A 27041-nucleotide genomic window follows, 5' to 3' on the forward strand; every position below is an offset into this window, starting at 1 on the left:
CATACCAAAGCATACTATCGTGTATGCACGTATCTATGGAGTTGCTATGGATGTACTACTGTTTACCTCAACTGACTAATGGAGTTACTATTGTTTCTAAACGCCTTATCTAGGCAACTAATAATGCTGGATGTATGATTTTTTGCCACCAGATGCTATGAAAATCTGACAACAAGAGCTTGGTATTAACTCCATTTCTGCAAGTATTGGAGTTACGACTGTTTACCTCAACAGTACAGAATTGGTTGTGTGACTTGGCATCTTCTACAATTTTTCTCTATTCATTCCTGTTTTTGCTAATGGTCACCCATTCTCTAACTCCCATTTTCTTAAGGTCCTCGACTATCTGGTTCTCCTATCTGGCTTTGGGTCTTCCTCATGGTCTCCTTGATACAGGTGTCCATTGGTAATTTTCTTGATAGAGGCTTCCGGATTTCTCCTTTCTAATACGTCCTACCCATTGGAATTTCTGTGTCTTGATAAATCTGACAATGTCTTTCCCTTTCAAAAGATCTCTTACTTTGTGGTTCATCAGTTTTCTAAATTCATTATTACCTAAGTTTAGTGGGCCAGCTATCGTCTGAATTATTTTCCTCTCTAGGCTCATCAATCTTTCTCCATCTTTCTGTATCAGACACATTACTTCAGCACCATATGTGATTACTGGTCTAATAAAATTGCTGTTCTGTAAATTTTCAGTATCATTAGTTCGATTAACTGAGAACCTTAACCTATTTAACCTTTTCAATGCACCGGTGCGCTTTGTTAATTGTTGATAAAATACCAATATTTAAGCTTGTCACATTACTTAACTGAATTTTTTCTTGAGCATATTAGGTATTTTGTTGTGTTTTCATTTATTGCTAAACCCCTTTTGAAAGATTCCTTACAAAGTTCGCAAATTCTTCTATTAAACCGTCTAGGTTTCTGCTAATTAATGCTATGTTGTCAGCATACACCACAAGTTGTGATGTTGATGTTTTAATTGTACCCTTTATTTCTGTATTTACTGTACCCTTTATTGGAGTAATTATTAGGGCAAAATACTTTCGTACTTCTTATGTTGCACACTAAAATATTCGTTGTTGCGATAATCCAAAACAGTTGTATATTCGTGGAATACACCATATTTCTACCAGGTGGTGAATCGTAAAACGGGCCATAGGTAACTCAATGTAAAATTCTAAACTGTTGAATTCCTGCTTCCCTAATTATTTTACATCAAAAGTCATGAGATAATATTTGTAGAGAATTGAAATCTATATTAAAATCAAAAGTTAAAATTGTTCTACGATTTAAACGCATTCCAAAATTTTGAAAAATATACATTTGCCTGAGATATCATAGGCCTGCATTTGCCTGAGAATCCGAGAGCTTTAAGTAAGAGCGGCAAACATTTCACCCAGAATGAAAAGCCCTGATGATGAATACATTTGCCACAGTAGGTATGTGTGTAAAAGTTAGGCCACACGTTATTTAACTGACAGTGCTCACATCATTGACTGAATAAAAAATCTTTATTATTAATACTTTCTCCGCAACTGAGGGTATCTTATCAACTGTATTGTTTTTAAACAATAAATGATAAAATAAAAATATTGACAGTTCAAAAATGTGAAAATAATAACTTCATTGTGACACATTATTGCACTGTGTGTGGCCTAATTTTGGGCTGAAAAACTGAAAAATGTATTACATTTTTACAAAATTTTGGAATATGTTTAATTCATAGAACAATTAACAGTTATTTTCAATACAGATTTCAATTCTCTACAAATAGTTTCTAATGTCTTTTGATGTAAAATAATTAGGGAAGCAGGAATTCAACAGTTTAGAATTTTACATTGAGTTTGAGACAAGTGCTACTTGGTAGTCAACGTTGGCCTAAGATGGTTGATTGAGTTTCTTGATAGAGTTTCACCATGTTCCCGGAGTTTATAATATCTTTTAACATCGGCATTTAGCCTGTTCAATATTACTACAACATAATGTAGATTGAATTATAATTTCAACCATTGTTTGGTTCTGGGGCTATTTAGCAAGTATTTGAATTCACTGATGATGGACTGATAGGTCCGAAAACGTTCTGAATTGGACACATTTTTTCAATCCATTGGGATTTTTAAAATTTTTAATAAATATACCAATTACATAGAAGTGGTTTTTACTTCATGTTAGAGTTTTTAACTGTATGGTATACAGCCAACCTAGAGAACTACCCTTTTTAGTAAAAATTTTATATTCACCATTGGCGTACATACGGGTAATATGATCGGTCATAATTCCCATTTGCGCGCTAATGGTGAATATTAAATTCTTAATTTTTTTAATTAACTATTTTTAATGGGAATAAGCCACAATTTTACCAAAAAAATGATTTTATTAACGTTTCGAAGCCCAAATCGGGTTTCGTTGTCAAAATACAAAATACTACTAAAATAAACAAAAATGTTGTTGCTAAGTAAAAAATTCTTCTAATAATTTATTTAATCTGACTCATCTATATTGGCAATTCAGACGTATATTATAATTTTAAAGTAGAAGACTTTAAAATGATATCGCCAATATTTATGAGTTGCATTCCTGGGACGACTTTACTAAAAGATAGTTCATTCGATTACATGAAATCAATCCCAACTCAAGAATATCCGTCACAAAAAAAATCATAGCATGTGATCTGTCTTTAAAAAGAGAACCAAATGCAACGATGACATTAAAATTCTCGCGTTAGAGATTCCATAGTAAATCATGAGGGAAAACCAGGAAAAAAACCTCGTGATACTATCCCGACAACGTAAGCATTTGGTCCTACATTTAATTTACTTTCAAAAAACTAATACCAAATTCCGACTTTAATATGTTTAAATTATAAATAATATTAATAATACATAGATATACAATAAGTAATACTAAATATAAAATTTGTACTAACTCGATATGTTATTGACTTACTAATCGTGGTATTTTCTTTGTATTGACTTCCTCTTTCAGTATGGGTAACCACATCCTACTGCATTCTACCGAGGAATTTGCGACACAATTGGTTTCATTTAGCATAATTAGAGCCGCTTCTTTGATTTTTCTCTTTTTACTATCTGATTCTTTCAGGACTATACTTGAATCTCTCCACTGAACTCTATGTTCATTATCCCATGCATGTTGACATATTTGAGATCTATCAAATTCTCTATTTTTAATATAAGACTGATGTTCACTTATTCTAACGTTTAATGGTCTTGATGTTTCACCTAAATAATTTTTCTTAATTTTGTGTTAAAAAATGTGCAATAACTACGTCTTAAAAACCACCAAATTTGATTTGCACATCTCAACTGGTTTTAAGAGGAAACAGCGATCAACAGGTAGCGAAAACGCGTTCCAAGATTGCGGCTGTAATTTTGAATATTTTTTCCGAGATATTTGGCACATGTATTCGTAATATAATAAAGAATGACAGTGAGCTTTGAGAATTGGGCAGAGCCCAATTTGAAAAATATATTAATATGTGGAAATTACTCTGTAATTAAATACAATATTAAAAAAACGAGCCTGTACCGCCATTAAGAAGAACAAAAAAATACACTTTCTTCAAATAAACTTTTTTATCCGATGCCTAGATTTTGTGTCATTTTGGAACTACTAAAATTTTTTATTTCATTAGTATGTAGTTCCAAAATGACACAAAATCTAGGCATCGGATAAACAGTTTATTTGAAGAAAGTGTATTTTATTGTTCTTCTTAATGGCGGTACAGGCTCATTCTTTTAATATTGTATTTAATTACAGAGTAATTTCCACATATGAATATATTTTTCAAATTGGGCTCTGTACCGCCATTCTTTATTATATTACGAATACGTGTGCCAAATATCTCGAAAAAATATTCAAAATTATAGCCGCAATCTTGGAACGCGTTTTTGCTACCTGTTGATCGCTATTGTTTACTCTTAAAGCAATAAAAAAATCGTCAGTTTGTAAAAAAAATTGAACATCCCGTATCACGGAAACGAAGCGTTTGCGGACATATGATTATAAAGCAAACTGTCATTATTTTCATGTGTAAAATTACCCCTTAATAAAGTTTGCCGCACTTTATTAAGAAAACACCCTCCTACTGATGACGAACATGGCCAGTTGTTAAAGTGCCTAACTTTTTTATTATCCAACATAAGCGAATGAGTTTAAAAACATATTGTTAAGAAAACCTGAGGCTATTTTTTTTTTTCCTGGAAGCCGTCTGTTGTGAACCGGTTGTACTGCAGCCACTTGGCTTATTGTACATCTTCCATTCGTTTATGAAACCCATTCCAGAATTCTGGAACCCTGTACCAGCTTGTACAGGTCTAGTGGGTGGGGGCCATATAAATTTGGAGTCATTTCGATGTCTCCGAAAAGTGTTTGCCGCCTCCGATCCAATGCCTCACAGTCATGCAAAATATGGTTGACTGTTTCAGGTTCTCTGCTACAGAGTCTGCAGCTCAAGTCTCCATGAAACAGCCCCATTGTATGCAGGTGACCCTTAACTGGCGCATGTCCAGTGAGGAAACCTGTTATGACTCTGAGCTGATTCCTGCTTGTTTTCAGCAGTAACTCAGCTCTACTAGCACATGTCCGTCCGATATACATCTTGCCATGTGTGTGACCGGGTACACTCTCCCAGTGTGAGTTGTGTTGGCTTTGAATCCAGGCTTTTTTTCGTTCACGGAAGGTGCTTTTTGGCACTCCCACGGCCGGCTCTGGACCCAGGTATTTTGTAGCTGATGCTCTCTTGGCAAGTGCATCAGCTCTTTCATTGCCGTATATGCCCCGATGACCTGGAACCCATACCAGTATAACACTGTTATGTTGTGCCAGTCTATCAAGTTCTTGTCGACATTCCCACACCAGCCTAGAGTTCACCTTAGGGCTTATAAGAGCCCCAATGGCTGCTTGGCTATCTGTGCATATGTTAACCCGCTGCAGTTCGAATGCCCTCAGGTTGTTTTCTCTTGCACACTGCAAGATTGCAAAAATCTCTGCCTGAAATACGGAGGTACATTCTCCCAGTGGAATAGAAATGTTGAAATTTCCACCACTACAGAATATTCCTGCGCCCGAACCGTCTGCAGTTTTAGACCCGTCCGTATACCAGGTGCAACCCCGCAGTCTGGGTCGAGAGTTTCCTCTGTCCCATTCGTCTCGTGGGCAAATGTCCACTTGAAAAGGTACTTCAGGCATATATCTTGATGTCATATGGTCAGAAATCATCATCCATTCGGCATCATTAGTTTCATTCGTTATTTTACTATGTCCTGATTTAACTGGTACGTTGCTCAGGTTTTCTCGCAGTCTATAATAGCCCATTCTCGCCTCACCTCTTATTGTTATATGTAAAGGAGGGAGATCCAGTAGTGCCTCCATAGCTGCCGTAGGTGTGCCCCTCATAGCCCCCGTGATCCCGAGACAAGCAAGTCTTTGCACCTTGCTTAATTTGATGATGGCACTTTTTTGCTGCACTTTTGGCCACCATACCACTGATGCATATGTAATTGTGGGTTTTACCACCGTGTTATAAGTCCAATATACCATGTCTGGTCTCAAACCCCACATTTTTCCATGAGTACGTCTGGCTACCATTAACGTAGATACCGCCCTCTTCGTTATTCTTTCTATCTGCTGATTCCAAGTAAGTCTTGAGTCTAATATTATCCCGAGATACTTTACTTCACTCACCAGATTTAAATGTACACCACTTAGACTTAGAGGACCCAATTCCTCTGAATTCCTTCTTTTAGTAAATTTCATGATTTTGGACTTTAGAGGACTGATGTTAAGCCCTACATTTGAAGTCCATTCTGTAACTACGGTCGGAGCCTGTTGCATTCGATCTCTGACTGTACCATTAAATTTTCCGTGGGCTAAGATGACTAGGTCATCCGCATAGCCCAGGACGTGATGCCTATCGTTGTCGAGTCTAGCGATCAGGCCATCCATGACCAGATTCCACAATAGAGGAGATAAGACTCCCCCCTGTGGGCAGCCTCTGGCTACCTGAGCTGACACTGTATCCCCTAGCAACGTAGCATATATCACACGGCTTCTCAGCATGCAGTCTATCCATCTACAGCTTGTTTCGTCTATTCCTTTTAGACGGATCGCCCTTGTGATCGCTTCGTAGGAGGTGTTGTCAAATGCTCCCTCAATATCGAGAAATGCACCCAACATCACCTCTTGGTTTTCTAGAACGTACTCCACTCTCTGTACAAGATGGTGCAGTGCCGTTTCTGTGGAGACTCCCGCTCGATATGCATATTGTCCCTGATGTATCGGACTTTCAACCAATACACCGTCCCTGATATGCCTATCGAGCAGTTTTTCTAAGGTCTTTAGTACGAATGACATCAGACTTAATGGCCGCAGAGATTTGGCCCTTTCCTGTCCGATTTTGCCAGGTTTGGGTATAAAAGCCACCCTTATCAGCCTCCATGCTTTTGGTATGTACCCCAGCCCTAAACTAGCCTGCAGTATCTTACACAATTTTTTGAAAAGAAGGTCGTTTCCCTTCTGTAGAAGTATTGGATAAATCCCGTCCGGACCCGGTGATTTATATGGCTCGAATGAGTTTATTGCCCATTTGATTTTGTCCTGGTTTATAACTTCTTTTGCCACATGCCAGTTTTCCCTAGAACCATAATTCATGATATCCAGTCCGGTTTGCCATGTGTCTAGTGGTATCAGTTTTGTCTCAGACTCAGGAAAGTGCACCCTGAAAAGCTCTTTCAGGGTGTCTTCACCATTCTGAGTGTATTCACCTGACTCTTTTTGGAGCGAGGGAATACTTATCTGAGGGTCCTTTGAGAGAACTTTATGGAGCCTTGCCATTTCTGAAGTCCCTTCTATCTCTTCACAATGCCTTCTCCACGATTCTCTTTTTGCCCTTCTCAGTTCCTTATTGTAGTCAGTCAGAGCTTTGCGATAATCGCCCCACTCGCCTGACCTTTTGGCGAAATTTTTTGACTCAGAAACCTGAGGCTATAGTTGGTTTTTAATTTCAGTCTTTTATAAACCCTAGAATAGTCCACAGGATGATGGGAACTTTGAGAAAAAAACACAGTTTGTTTTGTACACCTGGTATACAATGACAGTTTACCTATCTAGCAACAATATTATTACAGCGATATTGTCAATGAATAAGGCTATAACATGGTAAAAAATCACTTAAATCGGACAACAGGTTTAGGAAATTCGAGACATCAAAAATGACCAAATTTTCAGTAGATCGATTTTTTGCAACCGAGTGTATTTGTGGGTTGCGTGCCTGGGACAACTTTATTCTTCCCCCAGTTTCTCCCATTTGCTACTGTTTTGTGCTTTCTGTTTCCAGTGCGTTCCTTCAACCTTTCTTAATGTTGTTCTGAAGCTATTTCCTTGTGGCATTTTTATAATTAAGTATTTTCTATGGGAAATAAGCCACACTTTTACTAAAAAATGAATTTATTAACGTTTCGAAGCCCAAATCGGGTTTTGTTGTCAAAATACAAAATACTATTAAAATAAACAAAAATGTTGTTGCTAAGTAAAAAAATTCTTCTAATAATTTATTTAATCTGACTCATTTATATTGGCAATTCAGACGTATATTATACATTTTAAAGTAGAAGACTTTAAAATGATATCGTCAATATTTATGAGTTGCGTTCCTGGGACGACTTTACTAAAAGATAGTTCATTTGATTACATGAAATCAATCCCAACTCAAGAATATCTGTCGCAAAAAAATCATAGCATGTGATCTGTCTTTAAAAAGACAACCAAATGCAACGATGACAGTAAAATTCTCGCGTTAGAGATTCCATAGTAAATCACGAGGGAAAACCAGGAAAAAAAAATAGTATCACAAGGTTTTTTCCTGGTTTTTCCTCGTGATTTACTATGGAATCTCTAACGCGAGAATTTTACTGTCATCGTTGCATTTGGTTGTCTTTTTAAAGACAGATCACATGCTATGATTTTTTTGCGACGGATATTCTTGAGTTGGGATTGATTTCATGTAATCGAATGAACTATCTTTTAGTAAAGTTGCCCCAGAACGCAACTCATAAATATTGACGATATCATTTTAAAGTCTTCTACTTTAAAATGTATAATATACGTCTGAATTGCCAATATAAATGAGTTAGATTAAATAAATTATTAGAAGAATTTTTTTACTTAGCAACAACATTTTTGTTTATTTTAATAGTATTTTGTATTTTGACAACGAAACCCGATTTGGGCTTCGAAACATTAATAAATTCATTTTTTAGTAAAATTGTGGCTTATTTCCCATAGAAAATACTTAATTCAATCTTTCTAATGTCATCTCCCCATCTCATCTGTGGTTGTCCTCTTGCTCTCTTTCCTGTTCATGGTCTCCATTGTTGTATCGTGATATTCCACCTATTGTCCGTTTGTCTGGCGTTATGACCTGCGAAACTCCATTTTAGCCTGGCTATATGTTGTCCTGCTTCTTTGACTTTTGTTTTATTTCTTATCCAGTTGTTTTGCTTTTTGTCTTTTAATTTTACTCCTAACATTGCTCTCTCCATGGCTCTTTGTGTCTTTATTATTTTATCCATGTTTGCTGTGGTCAAGGTCCATGTTTGGCATACATATGTGAGAATTGGGAGTATGCTCTGGTAAAACACTTTTGTTTTTAAGTATTGTATTTTTTTATTCTTTAAGACCCATTTTAACTTCCCAAATCCTGCCCAGGCTAATCTGACCCTTCTTTTTACCTCCACTGTCTGGTTTTCCTAATTTATTTTTATTATCTGTTCCAAGTGTATTATAATTATTAACTCCTTCTACTGTGGCTTCGTTTAGTATTATATTATCTTGTGTGTTTAGCATTGTTTTTGTTTTGGTAAAATTCATTTTTAGACCTATTTATTCGGTTTCCTTTGCTAATTTGGTCAGCATGGTTTGTAGTTCTTCAAAACTTGATGCCATTATTACACATCGTCTGCATATATTAGGTGGTTTAGTTTCTTTCCATTTATGTTTATTCCCATGTTTGCCCATTCCATTGGTTTCAAAACATCTTCCAGTGCTAATGTAAATACATAGTTTAGGAGAAATAATATCTCCCTGTCTCACTCCTCTGTTAATTGGTATAGATTTTGTGGTTTCTTTCACAAAACTTTGGGGAGGTTTAAGGGACAAAAACCCCATAATTTTTTTATGGGATGCACACATTTCACTGTTATTTTTTTTAAGATGTTCCTGCTATAAGAATGCTATATGTCCATTTTTAATAAAAAAATCTCTAATAGTTTTAGATACTAGCATAGCTTCACTGAGGATGCATGAGGATGCTGAAATAGCTATATGGAGATGGTGGTCCAACTCTGAATCAAATATAAACAAAAAATACCTTTATCTTTTTCATAGTTTTAGATACATTGATAAAAATCGATTTTTATTTTGTAACTTCAAAGGGCTGTAACTTTTTTGATGTGCACAATTGTATTAAGGTAAATGACGTTCAATCGAACTATTTTTGGTCTCAGAATAATATGTCATTTAATTTATGACCTGCCTTTTTGTTACACCCTGTATTAATTCACCTAAGCGAAAAACAATAAGGAAGATGGCATGACAGAGTTTAAAATGCAATGTTAGAGATATCTATATCTATGACAAGGAGACTGGGCCGATAGACATGAATGTAGACTGGGAACCGGAAGGTGTTGGACGCTATAAACCGTACATTATATACTTTGGTGTTAGACATTTTTTATATCAATTTCATATCAATTTGTACATTTAAAAATGAAAAAAGTCTAATAGTGCAGCCGATATGTGAAACAATTGTGCATTTAATGATAGAAGCATATAATTTGGACCACATATACTACACATATAAAGGTTCAAATTTATATAGGAGGCCATCTCAGATTTTGCCTTTTACAAAAATGGCGGGGATTCAAAATGGCGACTATACATAATATGTGACTAATAGCACGATAACTTTTGAACGAGACTTCACATTTCAACCAAATTTGGTATATAGGTTCTTTTTTTGATGTATAAGATCGAGGTCTTGAACCGGAAGAATCGGTTTACCAGAAGTTGTGTTTTTCCTGGTTTTTATGTAAAAATATGCTGTTTTTTTTTTCAATTCTTTCACCCTGTATGTATTAATTTTTCAAAAAGTTAGTACCGCCATTGAAAAGAGCGTAAAAATATTTTTTAGGAAATATTTTTAACTTTTTCGTTATGTTAATCACCATTTAATAAATGCAAAACGTATCTTCACATGTACCTATATGCGGCAGATTCGTGCAAATATATTATAAGAATTATTGTGCATTTAATGGTAGAAGCATATAATTTGGACCACATATACTACAAATTATATAAAGGTTCAAAGTTAGATACGAGGCCATCTCAGTTTTTGTTCCTTTTACAAAAATGGCGGGCAATCAAAATGGCGACTATACATATGTGACTAATAGCACGATAATTTTTGAACGAAACGTCAGATTTCAACCAAATTTGGTATATAGGTTCTTTTTTTGATGAATAATATTTATGTCTTGAACCGGAAGAATCGGTTTACCAGAATTTGTGTTTTTACTGTTTCTTTATGTAATAATATGTTGTTTCTTTTTCAATTCTTTCACCCTGTAGGTATATATAAATTTTTCAAAATGGTAATAACGCCATTGAAAATAGTGTAAACATTACTGGTTTACATGTACCTATGGGCGGCAGATTCATTTTGAATGCCCGCCATTTTTGTAAAAGACTAAATCTGAGATGGCCTCATATCTAAAGTTGAATCTTTGTATGTGTAGTATGTGTGGTCCAAATTATATACTTTTACCATTAAATGCACAATAATTCTTATATTATTATTTGCACGAATCTGCCGCACATAGGTACCTACATGTGAAGATACGTTATGCATGTATTAAATCGTAATTATTATAACTAAAGAGTTCAAAATATTTCCTAAAAAATATTTTTACGCTCTTTTCAACGCCGGTATCACCTTTTTGAAAAATGAATATATACAGGGTGAAAGAATTGCAAAAGAAACAACATATTTTTACATAAAAAACGCTGGACGGAAGGGTCGCCCGAGAATTTTATAGTACCGATCTATTATCGTTGTCGTACTGATCTATTATCGTTATCGTACTAGATACTGGCATTCTATAAAAATAACAAAGTTACTCGTTATTTTGATATTTTATAAACACCTTGTATACTTGAAAATATTTTATGGTTCTACGCATCATTAATTCCTGCATTTGAGAAAATGTTCGGGGACACACTATAGATTATTGCATAAATCAATAGAATATTAGTCATACTTTCATTTCAAATTAGTTCATTTTTCTGAGAAATTAATAGTTTACAATATTTGCATTTTACTGCATGGATTTTAATGAAATTTTGGGAGTAGCCCAAAGCCCAATCTCCTAATTCAAAGTCTATCCTATATAATATACTATGGCGCTTTTATCATGGGGGCGGTTCCCACCACTTCTCGGAGATAGAACATTTTTATTTTCGAATTGCATGGAACAAAAGGAAGAATTTTAAGAAAATTTAAAAATGCGCTCTATAATTTGATCTTATTTTTTTCACCCGTCCAACTTTTTGAAAGTAGAAATAACACTATATTAAGAGGTATTGCAAAAGAAAAACAATGCATTTAAATTCTGGTGGGTGAGGGATTAAATGTATGTACTTCTCATTTTTCCTTAAAGTACATTAGTCATATATTTTTTGCACCATATCTCGCTTAGTTTGAATGTAACCGACATTTAACGGTGCTCGTTTTAAAGGCCTTTTTAAACACTACAAAAGCATGAGCACTTTGAGCATGCACCAAAAAAACAAACTCTTTTTACCTACCATATCTCTTTTTGTATTATAAATAGAAAATTTACGAAGGAACGAATCTCTTTGTTATTTATAATCTAAAAAATTTTTATATAGTGTTTTTAGTTTGATGCATAGTTTTTAAGGTATTCACAAAAAACCGTCCGAAAACGTGTCATTTTTAAATGAAAATGCCAATTTTCAACTACGCATAACTCAAAAAGTATTGAGTTCTCAAAAAAAGGTATAGATCAGTTTTTGCTTAAAAATAGGTTCTCTAGCCACTTCCATGCTTATTTTGACCAACAAATTTTCCACCCCCTTGAAGGGGTGGGAATTGCCCCAAGATAAAAGCGCCATAGTATATAGGGTAGATTTGGTTTTTTGAGCTATTCCCTACTTACTGTGAAAATATCAAGTACATCGATGTAGTAGGATGGAATTCGGAGCCAAATACCCTCATTGACTGCCCTATAATAATGCTCTGCTATGATCGCGTGAGAGGGGACACACACAAGATTCTAGCAAAATTTCTATTTTCTGTAACTTAGAGTTTTTGAGTTACAGCAACGAGTTTTATGTCATTGGAAAGGTAATTTTACATTCTTTCAAAATATGTAAAAATATACAGGGCGTATCTAAAAAATTAAGATATTTTTTTCATTTCCGGTTCAACCGGAAGCCATATTGTGGGTAAAATTTATTGTGCTAATAGATAATAAAGTACTATATATGTCTGCCAAATTTCAAATTTTAGTTTCTATTACAGAGGAAGTTACGGGCACTCGAATATTTTTTTATAAAAAATTCATAACTCCCCTCCTATGAGGAGTTAAGAAATCTGACTAATGTTACTCAATTTATCGATAGTATATCAAAAATATATCAAAAAATAAACAAATTCCTTGGAGCCATTTTTGAGAAAATCTAGTTCAAAGTTATGTCAAATTTTGACCCCTTAAATATAGGCAACCCATAACTTTTTCTGAAAAACGGTAATATTCTTGTTATAGCCCCATCTTTAGGCTATATAAATGTTTTTTCAAATTAAATTTATCTTTTGGTAGGGAAATGTATCGGGTGGGCGGTCGGCCATGCTGGCCGCCATTTTGGATTTGGAAATGTCAAATTCCGTATTTCTATTTACCTATCGATGAGCTAACTTTAAATGAAATTTCATTCGTTTCGGTCAAAATTTGCAAAAATGGGCCCCAAATAACCTATTTCGGCCCCCCCCTTTGAGGGGTTTTTTCAAAAGCTTAGTTTCTCGACAAAATTCTCTTAAACGTACTCATACCGAATTTCATCGAAATCGGTCCAGTAGTTTTTGCTGGGCGGTGGCGACATACGTACGTACGTACATACATACATACGTACGTACATACTTCCGACATGTTTTTTTATTTGCTTTTTAGACTCAGGGGGACTCAAAACGTCGAAAAAAAGTGAAATCTGAAAAAATTTTTTTTGCACGATCCTATAACTTTATCTATTATACTCATACTACGTATGTAGTATAAAGTAAAACAGTAAAAACACAAATTCTGGTAAACCGATTCTTCCAGTTCACGACCTCGATATTTTTCATAAAAAAAAGAACCAAATTTGGTTGAAATCTGACATCTCGTTCAAAAGTTATCGTGCTATTAGTCACATATGTATAGTCGCCATTTTGAATGCCCGCCATTTTTGTAAAAGGAACAAAAACTGAGATGGCCTCGTATCTAAATTTGAACTTCTATATGCGTAGTATGTATATTATGTGGTCTAAATTACATGCTTCTTCCAATAAATGCACAATAATTCTTATAATATTTGCACGAATCTCCCGCATAGAGGTACATGTGAAGATACGTTTTGCACTTAATAAATGGTAATTAACATAAGTAAAAAGTTAAAACTATGTATTTCTTAAAAAATATTTTTACGCTCTTTTTAATGACCGTATTAACTATTTGAAAAATTAATACATACAGGGTGAAATAATTAAAAAAAACAACATATTTTTACTTAAAAACCCGGAAAAACACAACTTCTGGTAAACCGATTCTTCCGGTTCAAGACCTTGATCTTATACGTCAAAAAAAGAACCTACATATCAAATTTGGTTGAAATCTGAAGTCTCGTTCAAAAGTTATCGTGCTATTAGTCACATATGTATAGTCGCCATTTTGAATCCCCGCCATTTTTGTAAAAGGCAAAATCTGAGATGACCTCCTATCTAAATTTGAACCTTTATATGTGTAGAATATGTGGTCCAAATTATATGCTTCTATCATTAAATGCACAATTCTTATAATATTTGCACGAATCTGCCGCACTATAAATAAAATAAGTTAATAGGTTGACTGCCGCATACTCCGATCTGAGTGTGCCGGTCTCCTTCGGTGACGCCGCCTACTCCGATCGGAGTATCGATCACATAATCGAAGTAAGACTCATGGAGTATGTAGTTGGCATTATCGAAGAGGCCGGCACACTCCGTCGCCAGTCAACGTGTTAATAAATAGTCCTCGTCCATGATAGCACCACTAATTATGAATTAAAGGTGCAACTGGAAAAAAAATTAATTAAGAAATAAACATTTCTGTGATTTATAAATAAATGGTTGGATTAATGAACTACTAATAATACTTCTGAATTTTTAAAATACAAAAGAGATGCTTACTATCAATGGACCACAACTTTATCCTGCAATAAAAATTGAAATAGGATTATTTCCCATTCAATCACGTATATTTTTAAATGGTTACAAAACGAGTCTTCTATTATTCCACCACCAAGATTAACAGCAAATGTTTCTAAAACATTGGGGTTTTTGAACCAAATTAAAATAGATTTGCTATTTTTGTAACACCTTGTTTAATGATATTTTTTGCTTTAATTATCCTAACAATTGGTTTCTCTGACATATTTTAGTTTGTATTGTAGATCTCACTTGCGTGTCGATGTTTAAATATATTTCAGTTAAATGTTTGTTTTGTTTGAATCAGAAATTATCGCTTTAGCTTCTGCCAGTTGACAGGTATCTTATTGTCTAATTTTTGTGTATGTCCATTATTTCTGTTATGTTGTTTTTGTGTTATATTTATTAATATTTTTAGTATTTTATAAAGAAAATCATCAATTTGATGTTAACTTACGGGGCTATCTTAGTGTAAAAGTACGAGATTCATATATTTTTTTTTTAATTTCTAAAATAAAAAGTACTGTACCAATTATTTTGAAAATTTGCTTAAGCATTTACTATAGAAAGAAGTACATGTAAAAAATATTCATAAAAAATATTGAAAATTAAACGATTTATGTGCCATCTGCTGAAACCGCAAAAAACAGCTCCAGTGCTGCAGTGATTTAGAATTGGGACTAATAGACATCTTGAAACATAAAATTTCAAAGTTATTATTGAAATATAAGTTATTTTCTATACCATCAACTGGGGGTTTTCTGATCGAATAAAAAATGCCAATTTGGCGGATTTTGAAACTGACAATGTTTTAGCTAATGTTAAAAAAATTTTTTCAACACTTCGTCATTTTTCCAAATTTTAATATTTTTTAAAACTCTTTGTTGATGATACAGGAAATAACTTATATTTCAATAATCACTTTGAAATTTTATGTGTCAGGATCTCTACTAGTCCTAATCACTGCAGCAGTGGAGCTATGTTTTTTTTCACGGTGCCAGCAGATGGCGCATAAATCGTTCAATTTTCAATATTTTTTATGAAAACTGTTTTACATGCATGCTTCTTTTCATGAGCATTTTTCAGTGCGTCACAAATGATAGAAAAAAAGGTAAGTCCGTGATAATATACATTTTAGTGACATGACATTTTAGTTAAATCTGACAGTTGTCACATTTTATTTGCAATTTGGCATAAAATCAAATCAATTGTGTTTATTGCATTTATAAAATGGTATTTTCTTTGATTTGTATAGTCTTATAAATTGTTCAGATTATATTCGTAGATATATTATATAATTCGCAAATTATTTTATTTTCGATTATGGCGCCATCTATTGACAACTAGAATAAATGTTATAAATGTCACCGACGAAATGTAATCACCGACGTGCGTTTTTTTATGTCACATACAGTTTAATGCGTTAGAAAGAAATCGAAAAACTGTGACGCACTGAAAGATCCTCATGAGAAAAAGCATACCTACCTACTTCTTTTTGTAATAATAGTATGGTATAACTAGAGACCCAAACCCAGACATCCAAAGTGAAAGTTATCCTCCAACACCAAATTGTTCTATATGGTCCACATAATGTTTAGAAAAAAGTCACACAATTTTGAGCGTCGGGTTTGGGGGGGGGGGGGGGGGAAGAAATCGGTAAATTCGTAGTTTTTTAGGGTTTTCGTCAATATTTCCAAAACTATGTGGTTTAGCGTGAACAACCTTCTCTACAAAAATGTTCTATATTAAATTTGAAATAAAAAAGTATGCATAATCCTTCTAAAATGAACGGTTCCAAAGTTACGGAGGTAGTATAGTATTTGGTCCAAAAAAGGCCTAACCCAGACATCCAAAGTAAAAGTTTTCCTCCAACACCAAATTGTTCTATATGATCCACATATTGTTCAGTAAATAGTTACACCATTTTGAGCGTCCGGTTTGGGAGGGGGGGGGAGATGAAGGAGAAGTCGGTAAATTAGTAGTTTTTTTTAAGTTTTAATATTTGAGAGCTCTAAAACTATCGATGTGTATTCCGAGTGACACTTTGACAGTTTTAATTTATTAAATGAAGAGTGGAGATATACAGTGAGCACGTAAAGGTTGGAATAAATTCATTTTCTCGAGAATGGACAATTTTGGAAAAAAATCACGAAACAGGTCAATTTTTATTTTTAAATTACGACTTTTTGGCATATATCATACTAGTGACGTCACCCACCTGTGCGTGATGACGTCATCGATGATTTTTTTAAATGAGAATAGGTGTCGTGTGATAGCTCATTTGAAAGGTAATTCAATTCTCTATTCAGTAGTATAAACATTAACATAATTATTTATACAGGGTGTCCAAAAAAAATATTTTTGAATTAAATTTATTGACATAAAAAGTGGAATGTAGGTAATTTATTTAATTCAAAATACATTTTACTGCTCTCAGAAAAAAGAAAAAATGTTTATTTAACAAATAAATATTGTTTTTTGCTTAAATTCAATATTAATGCAGCCACCCACCTGCCTCTTGACGGTTTGAACAGTTAATTTTAGCGAAAAACGATGATTATTTTTCAAATAAACATTTTTTTCTGTTTTCTGAGGGCAGTAAAATGTATTTTGAATTAAATAAATTACATATACATACATTCTTCTTTTTATGTCAATAAATTTAATGCAAAATTTTTTTCGACACCCTGTATAAATAATTATGTTAATATTTATACTACTGAATAGAGGATTGAATTGCCTTTCAAATGAGCTATCACACGACCCCCATTCTGATTAAAAAAATCATCAATGACGTCATCACACCCAGATGGGTGACGTCACTAGTATGATATATATGCCAAAAAGTCGTAATTTAAAAATACAAATTGAACTGTTTTGGGATTTTTTCCAAAATTGTCCATTCTCGAGAAAATGAATTAATTCCAACCTTTACGTGCTCACTGTATAACAGGCCAAGTGACAAAAATACACAATCGAGAAAAATGACTTTTTATTTGAAGACGGAACACTATACCTAACGGCGGACGCTCTTCTTCTTCTTCTTCTTAACTCAGGCGAGACTCGTTAGTCTCTGGCACTTGGTCATAAGACCTTTGTACCAAACCCTGTTCTTCTCCTTAAACTTTAATAAGTCCTGTGGCCTCAACGAAGGCCAACAGTTTTCTTATTGGTAGTTTTAAGATCTCTTCTGGTTCAAACCTCATTTGACCAGTGAAGTTCTGCCTTACATCACCTAGCACACTGCAATAGCATAGTATGTGTATGGCAGTTTCTTCTTCCATTTCGCACTTTCTGCACCATGGTTCATTCACCTTACCTAGTTTGTATAGGTGATTTCTTAAACGACAATGTCCAGTTACCATTTCAGTGACCGTTTTGATCTCTCGTTTATTGAGGTTCATCAAACTGTTCGAGAGTTTTTTATCAATATTCTTGATTATTTTTTTAGTCTGGATTTGCCCTTGAGTGGTTCTCCATTTATTTTGATGATTCTTTATCAGCCATTTCTGAACCTCGTTTTTCATAGCATCTTTAGTGATGCCACAGAAAGGTTCTGGGCCTTCAAAAGTTTTTATCGAGCCTTGTTTCGCTAACATATCTGCTCGTTCGTTCCCATGCACCCCTTCATGACCCGGCACCCATATTAAAGACACTTTGTTGTCTTTTGCCAGGTTATTGAGGAGATCTTTGCAGTTTCTCACCAGTTTTGATTTGGTGAGAGGGTTCTTTACAGCCAGAATAGCCGATTGGCTATCTGTGTAAATGTTGATTCTCTTAGCTTTAGGGTCCTCATCAATTATTTCATCAATGCAGGCCACCAAAGCAAAAACTTCAGCCTGGAACACCGTTGTATGTTGACCTAGGCTGTAAGATTTATTATAGTTACATGTTTGCCCAAAGACTCCTGATCCAGTACCATGGGCAGTTTTAGATCCATCAGTGAACCATATTAAGTCTCCATTAATGTTTGGGACTTTTTGTTCTCTAGATGGTATAATTGTGTTAATCTTCTCAGTGAAGATTAGTTCTGGTGTCATCATATCTAAGTTCATCATAAAGATGTATTCCTCAAGTATAGTCCCAGTAATGTTTGTGTGGCTATTCAATACATAATTTGGCCTCCAAGTATTGTTTGCTTTGAGCCTCAGGATGGTCATAAAGGCTACCGCCGAAATATACAATTCCAGCGGAGGGAGACCTGTGATAGCCTCTAATGAAGCCGTTCCTGTACTATTCAAGGCTCCTGTTATATTTAGAAGCGCTTGTCTTTGTAGGGTGGTGAGAGTGGTCACACAAGATTGCAAAGCCGTCTTTCTCCACCAGAGTACTGACCCATAAGTAACTGTCGGTCGTATCACTGATGTGTACAACCAACATATCACCTTTGGTTTCAATCCCCAGGTTTTACCTACAACTCGTCTGCAGTTCCAGAAGAGTCGCTTAGCCCTATTGGTTATATTGGTAATATGAGTATTCCAATTGAGTTTCGAATCCAGGGTTACCCCTAGATACTTAACCTCATTGGTTCTTTCCAGTACCTCTCCAAATAATTTCAGCTCACTCAGTCCAGTAAGCTTCCTCTTATTTGTAAAGGCTACCAGTTTAGTTTTAGAAGGGTTCACGGAGAGGTTCTCTTTCAGACACCAGTTCTCTATGTAGTGAAGGGCATATCGCATCTGATACGCAACAGTGCTGGGAAATTTTCCCCTAGTTACTATCACGATATCATCTGCGAAACCCTGGACCCAGATTCCTTGGGCGTTTAGCCCATGAATCAGATCATCGACAACTATGTTCCATAATGACGGTGACAATACACCGCCTTGAGGGCATCCCTTAGTTGCCCTCAGATTTATGGTATCTTCATGCGTATCTGTGGATATTATTCTGCTCTGAAGCATCTGAATAATCCACTTGCATGTTGTGTTGTTGATTTTCTATATCTAAAAATGCAGCAAGGGCGACTTCTTTCTGATGCAGACTCCTTTCGAGTTCCGACACTAGATTGTGCAGGGCGGCTTCACCTGATTTCCCTGCCTGATACGCCCATTGCCGTTGGTGCAGTGGATTTTCATTTAAATTTTTTTTCTTGATGTGTTCGTTCAAGATTTTTTCCATGGTTTTTAACATGAATGAGGTCAGACTTATAGGCCTGTAGGATTTTGCTAAGGTGTAATCTGTTTTTCCTGGTTTGGGAATAAACATAAAAATGTATTTTGAATTAAATAAATTACATATACATACATTCTTCTTTTTATGTCAATAAATTTAATGCCAAATTTTTTTCGACACCCTGTATAAATAATTATGTTAATATTTATACTACTGAATAGAGGATTGAATTGCCTTTCAAATGAGCTATCACACGACCCCCATTCTGATTTAAAAAAAAATCATCAATGACGTCATCACACCCAGATGGGTGACGTCACTAGTATTTTGTATATGCCAAAAAGTCGTAATTTAAAAATAAAAATTGAACTGTTTTGGGATTTTTTCCAAAATTGTCCATTCTCGAGAAAATGAATTAATTCCAACCTTTACGTGCTCACTGTATAACAGGCCAAGTGACAAAAATACACAATCGAGAAAAATGACTTTTTATTTGAAGACGGAACACTATACCTAACGGCGGACGCTATCTGTTGAATTTATTTAGAGCTGTTTTCAATGCAACTGCCACCTGGCCCATAATACAGGTTAACGGCATTGTTGCATAGACCATTATAATGGAAAAAACAGAAATATTGATTTTTTGTCACTTGGCCCGTTAAATATATCCACTCTTCAAATATGTTTAATATGTTTATTTAATTATGTCAAAGTGTCACGAGGGCAAAACAAATCGATAATTTTTAAGAACTCGAAAGTAATTCGATAAGATTATTTCATGAATAAGACTGTTTTTAAATAATTATAACTAATATTTTATTGATATCTTCACCTGAATATTTGCTAAACCTATTTCTTGGTGTTCTCTGTGACAAGTTGTAAAACATTAATTGTCATTAATGTCACTGAATGTTCATTTTTTCGTAGCAACGAAGGGCATCTGACGTAATACTTGACGACGGAAATTATCAAAAATTATCAGTAGTAATTGCACAAGAGCTCTAAAAGTGACACTTTGACAGTTTTAATTTCACGACCCGAAGGGGAGTGAAATAAGTATCACGAGGGCGAAAATTCGATAATAATTTTAGAGATCGAGTGCAATTTGTTGCGATTATTTCATGAATAAAACTGTTCAAAACCAAAATTTTATTGTAATTTATTTATGTAAGTACAAATTAGTACAATTAAACACACGGTTGTTATATAAATATTTGACGATTGAAAGTCATCACTTTTATAATTTTTAAAACATTAATTGTCATTAATGTCACTGAATGTATTTTTTCGTAGCAACAAAGGGCATCTGACGTAATATACTTGACGACGGGATATTATCAAAAATTATCAGTTTAATTTTTATTTCTGTTAGCTTTCTATTGGTCAGAATCTCCTATGAATGAAATAATCGCTGTAATTTTTATTTCTGTAGCTTTCTATTGGTCAGAATCTCTATGAATATGAATGAAATAATCGTTATAATTTAGATACCATTACTTTGCTAAAAATTTTATTGAGTCATTTAATCGAAACTCATTTAAATATGTATGTGTACCCATTTGTCTTTTGTTTTTTTTTATGTGTGTTGTCTTATTTGTCAGGTGTGGTGTATTTTTTTATGGTGCATACCCAAGCTATGGATGGTGTAGGAGGGCGAAGACGTCTTGCAACTAAATCTGCTGCTGAAGACCAGGCGCTCGACCAGATAGCAAAAGAGGTATGTGTATTTTTTACTATGGCTATTCATACTTGTTGTGGCATGTTCGTGTCTTTCCATGCAGTTTGAATAATGGTAGGGGAGCCCTAGCGGGGAATTTTGCAGTTACTCGAGCGCGTCAGAAAATCACATGGGGAGAAACCTTGTACACTGTAAATGTACCCCTACCTTATATGGACTCTTAATATAGGGGAGTTCGTTAAGGGGGGTCCGAAAAAAATATATCCTTAGAAAAACTCGAAATCGTCAGATTAAGATAAGGTAAGTTAAGTACAGGCAGAACAGTGTATATACAGAAATCTGACGATTTGAGCAGGGCGTAAGGAAATGAGCAAGTCATTTCACAAAAAAGCGAATATTTCGCGAAATGAACGTCAGATCGAAAAACTGAAAAATACGTGTTCAGTATTTTTTAAAAAGCTATCGAACAACATCAAACACGACCACCCACGGAGGTAGGGTGGGGGGTTACTTTAAAATCTTAAATAGAAGCCCCCATTTTTATTGCAGATTTGGATTCCTTACGTAAAAATAAGTAACTTTTATTCGAGACATTTTTTCGAATTATGGATAGATGGCGCTATAATCGGAAAAAACGATTGTTGGAAATGGAAAATTAAATTAAAAAATGGAAATTCCCCATTAAAATGGAAAATTAGCCTAACTTTTTTTGGTATTAGGATCTAATCTTCACAACCCAATATAGACAAGGCGAAAACGGCGGGTTCGTTGGGAAAAATATTCCCATACGATTTTTTTGCATAATTACATTCGTGAGACATCCCAGAATAAGGTTCAAGAAGTCGCCCACGTGAAAAGTGGGCCAAATTTTTTTTTAATCAAATTACAAAAATCAATATTTTCGGACCAGACAATTTTTTTGTAGATTTTTTGGACCATTCTGGATTAAAAAGGTATCTTATAATTTTCTCTAAAGTTGATCGTTTTCGAGTTATAAGCAATTTATAATTGAAAAAACGAAAACTGGCGATTTTCAAGGCTTAATAACTCGGTTAAAAGTTATTATGAAAGTCAGAAAGTGACTAAATCAAAGTTTAATGCCCCCTACAAGATCCTGAAGAAATTTTTGTCATTATTTTATTACTAAGCTGTTATTTTTAAGTAATTATATTGAGCGCCATGCACGTGGTTACCGGCCGTAAATGCTGAGTGCGAGAGAGATGCCACTCCGGCAGTCCAATAATTGTGCATCTTACTTGCACTCACATTTACGGCCGCCTACCACGTGCATGGCGCTCATTATTACTACTTAAGGTGATACAGTAGCGATCAATAGGTAGCAAAAACGCGTTCCAAGATTGCGGCTGTAATTTTGAATATTTTTTCGAGATATTTGGCACACGTATTCGTAATATAATAAAGAATGGCGGTACAGAGCCCAATTTGAAAAATATATTAATATGTGGAAATTACTCTGTAATTAAGTACAATATTAAAAAAACGAGCCTGTACCGCCATTAAGAAGAACAAAAAAATACACTTTCTTCAAATAAACTTTTTTATCCGATGCCTAGATTTTGTGTCATTGTGGAACTACTAATGAAATAAAAAATTTTAGTAGTTCCAAAATGACACAAAATCTAGGCATCAGATAAAAAAGTTTATTTGAAGAAAGTGTATTTTTTTGTTCTTTTTAATGGCGGTACAAGCTCCTTTTTTTAATATTGTATATAATTACAGAGTAATTTCCACATATCAATATATTTTTCAAATTGGGCTCTGTACCGCCATTCTTTATTATATTACGAATACGTGTGCCAAATATCTCGAAAAAATATTTAAAGTTACAGCCGCAATCTTGGAACGCGTTTTCGCTACCTGTTGATCGCTACTGTTTCCTCTTAAAAACAACAGCTTAGTAATAAAATAATAACAAAAATTTTTTTCAGGATCTTGAGTGGGGGCATTAAACTTTGATTTAGTCACTTTCTGACTGTCATAATAATAACTTTTAACCGAGTTAGTTATTAACCTTCCGATGACCAACCTTTTTTTGTTACACGGATGACCAAGGGGGGGAAAAATGACCCCAGGTCAAAAATGTCAAAAATGACAATTAACAAAAAAATCAAGTTTTTTTTATTTTTTATTTTTTGGCATGGACTTTATGTCATTCAGCCAGTCACAACATGAGTATTAGTGTCATGTGTAGTGTGTATGTTGAGTAAGTGTCTTGTTACTTTGCAAAGTCGACGTCATTAGCGTAAAACTACTTGGAATTACACATAATAGACGGTATTTTACTAAACATTAACTTCAGAATATATTTTTTATTCGTAAAATATAGGGATTTTTTTTATTTCAAAATATGAGGATATCTAGAATGATATTAAAGTCAAATACAAAAATAATGAGTTGAAAATTGAAAAGACTTTTGAATTTATTAAAGAAAAACATACGCTGGGGTCACAATTTCCCCCGCTTGGTCATCCGAAGGTTAAGCCTTGAAAATCGCCATTTTTCGTTTTTTTCAATTTTAAATTGATTATAACTCGAAAACGATCAACTTTAGAGAAAAATTATAAGAGACCTTTTTAATCCAGAATGGTCCAAAAAACCTACAAAAAATTGTCCGAGCCAAAAATATTGATTTTTGCAATTTGATTAAAAAAATTGTTAAAAAAAATTGAACCACTTTTCACGTGGGCGACTTCTTGGACCTTATTCTGGGATGTCTCACGAATGTGATTATGCAAAAAGATTTCATGGGAATATTTTTCCCAACAGATCCGCCGTTTTCGTCTTGTCTAATAGGTCCCCATAACGCTCAAGTAACTGCAAATTTAGCATACTTGCCTCTCCTACTAAAAGTGTCAGTTTTCATTTTTTTTTTAACTTTTACGGTGTTTATTTCTATGGTAAACGTTACTTATGGTTACTGGATAGCTAAGATTTAAAAGTAAATATAGCGTCATAGGTAAGTAACGGGTGGTTTTTTAGATACATAATTATAACTTTCAAATAAATTTAAAGGCAGATTGCAGATACATTGTATTATTTCTATCTTGTAGCAGTTTTATTAGCTCTTTGTTTTGACACAGTCGAACGCTTTCTGGTAATCAATGAACCATAGGAAAACGTCTTACCAGGAAAACGACCAATATTTATGTCACATATGTTATACATTTGTGTATGTACTAGCTTCAAGAGCAATTTTAAGACCTGACTTATTCGGAACTGTTTGCGTTAGGTTTCTTCGGAATAGGTACAAAGGTAGACTGGAGCCAGTCCTGCATTATTTGTCCCGTCTCTTAAAAATGATGTTGAATATTTCTACCAATGCATCCTTATTCTCGTCATGTAGCAGATTTATTATTTTTATGTATATTTTGTATATTTCATATCATCCGGCTGTTTTTCTTTACTTACCTGTATTGTATACCAGGTATTGCCTGTACCAGAGAGCAATAGTTTATTTACAATAATTTTAACATTTAACTAATATCAAATAAATGAACTAGTTCACTTAATCACGGTCCATTGACACTTAAACCTGTATCTTGAGATAAAAATAAATTTTGTGAACATTTGGAAAATAGTATGTTCACAATGTTCTGTTTTTAAATAAAATTTGGCTAATTTGATTCTATTTGTATTAAAATACATTGATCCGGAAAGGAAATAAAGCATGTTTTAATGCTTAATTTTACGCATGCATTAAAAACAAAAACCGTAAGTTTGAACCCAAACGTATGTAGTACAGCAAAACAAGTCAGTAGACAAAAATAAAATACGGCGATAAGTGTAAGTGTAAAAGCAGTTATGGTGACTGGACCTAAGCAGGAGTGGATTCATAATTTTTGGACTAGTTTTTGATATAATGAACTTGACTATACTGTATTTGATATGTTTACGTTAACTCCTTTAACGAGATTTTTCATAAATTATTGTAACACACCTCCTAGTTATGTATTGATCGACCACCTTCTCTTCCTCAGTCAGTTATCCTACGTTAGGATATGGTGAGATCATGTTTGATTGACTGTTATTGACCGATATGACCATTCAACTCTATGTTGAGCTTTGTCAGACACTTCGAGAAAGGAGAGTCCTGAGAATTTTTTAATTTGATCCAACCACACTTAAGATCTCCCTCTTCATCTTCTACCTTCGACTCTACTTTCGACAATCAATCTTTCCATGCCTTCTTTACTTCTAGTGGTATTACCAAAGAACCTATGTCTATTTCTGTTTATTTTTGTAATTAGTCTTTTATTAATAGACAAGTCGAAAACGGCGGGTTCGTTGGGAAAAATATTCCTCACCCCACAGGGACACCCCAGAATAAGGTTCAAGAAGTCGCCTACGTAAAAAGTGGTCCAAATTTTTTTAACAATTTTTTTTAATCAAATTGCAAAAATCAATGTTTTTGGCCTGGACAATTTTTTTAGGTTTTTTGGACCATTCTGGACAAAAAAGGTTTCTTATAATTTTTCTTCAAAGTTGATCTTTTTCGAATAATAAGCAATTTAAAATTTGAAAAACGCGAAAATTGCCATTTTCAAGGTTAAAAATTACTCGGTTAAAAATTATTACTATGAAAGTCAGAAAGTGACTAAATCAACGTTTAAAGCCCCCGCTACATGATCCTGAAGAAATCTGTGTCATTAATTTATTACTTAGCTGTTATTTTTAATTAATAACAATGAGCGGTTAGATCGTATTGACGCGGCTGTAATGTGAGTGCGAGTAAGATGCACAAGTGGACTGCCGGAATGGCATCTCTCTCGCACTAGCATTTACGGCCGCCTAACACGTGCATGGCGCTCATTATTATTACTTAAAAATAACAGCTTAGTAATAAAATAATGACAAAAAAATTCTTCGGGATCTTGTAGGGGAGCTTTAAACTTTGATTTAGTCACTTTCTGACTTTCATAATAATAAATTTTAACCGAGTTATTACGCCTTAAAAATGGCCATTTTCGCGTTTTTCAAATTTTAAATTGCTTATAACTCGAAAACGATCAACTTAAGAGAAAACATATAACAGACCTTTTTTGTCCAGAATGGTCCAAAAAATCTAGAAAAAAAAATTGTGGGACCAAAAATATTGATTTTCCAATTTGATTTAAAAAATTGTTAAAAAAAATTTGGACCACTTTTGGCGTGGGCGACTTCTTGAACCTTATTGTGGGGTGTTTTACGAATGTGATTATGCAAAAAAATATCATGGGAATATTTTTCCCAACGAACCAGCCGTTTTGGCTTTGTCTATCATATTTAGTTCTTGAAGCATATACATATTTGTACAATGTAGTGTTCTTCGAAATGGTAATGTCATCATATATACCCACATATCAAAGACGTTGATTATGTTTTCGTCAGCTTTCTTGATAGTCAAAGTTTCAGAGGCATATGTTGGAATAGGGAATATCAGTGCACATGCAAGGCGAAGTTTTGTGATCTTCGTTAAGTAGGTGTATTTCCAGATTTTCAACAGTTTTGCTGTTGCTGATCTAGGGAGCCATTGTTAGTCGTTGTTTTATTTCTTCACGCCCCATTCTTATACACAGCCATTACACACAATTAAAAATTATTGGAATTTATTTGCAGTCCAAATAGTAGAGACAAAAATACAAGTAGAGACAAAGTAAGTTTAGAGACAAAAATAATATAGTTACCTACTAATTATGTTTATTGCAG

General features: G+C 34.2%; 2 protein-coding genes across 4 annotated transcripts in view; one reads left to right on the forward strand and one right to left on the reverse strand.

The window, feature by feature from the left end:
- The window catches only part of LOC126880352 (acylamino-acid-releasing enzyme-like), a 123803-nt gene that overhangs the window by 61319 nt on the left and 35443 nt on the right, over positions 1-27041 (reverse strand). Inside the window, exon 1 of one of the 2 annotated variants that reach the window (XM_050644157.1) lies at positions 14525-14547. The exons of the other annotated variant lie outside the window; for it this stretch is intronic. The gene's annotated coding sequence lies outside the window, so the exon portion shown is untranslated. Of the gene's footprint in view, positions 1-14524; positions 14548-27041 lie in introns of those variants that run through there. 2 annotated transcript variants of the gene reach the window in all.
- LOC126880356 (leucine-rich repeat flightless-interacting protein 2) overlaps positions 1-27041 on the forward strand; it is a 188299-nt gene that overhangs the window by 1239 nt on the left and 160019 nt on the right. Inside the window, exon 2 of one of the 2 annotated variants that reach the window (XM_050644173.1) lies at positions 21259-21374. The exons of the other annotated variant lie outside the window; for it this stretch is intronic. Coding sequence (XP_050500130.1) covers positions 21276-21374 — 99 coding nt within the window. The 5' untranslated portion in view covers positions 21259-21275. The remainder of the gene's footprint in view (positions 1-21258; positions 21375-27041) is intronic. 2 annotated transcript variants of the gene reach the window in all.

This window comes from Diabrotica virgifera, chromosome 2 (genome assembly GCF_917563875.1).
Source record: "Diabrotica virgifera virgifera chromosome 2, PGI_DIABVI_V3a".
Taxonomy (NCBI): Eukaryota; Metazoa; Arthropoda; class Insecta; order Coleoptera; family Chrysomelidae; genus Diabrotica; species Diabrotica virgifera.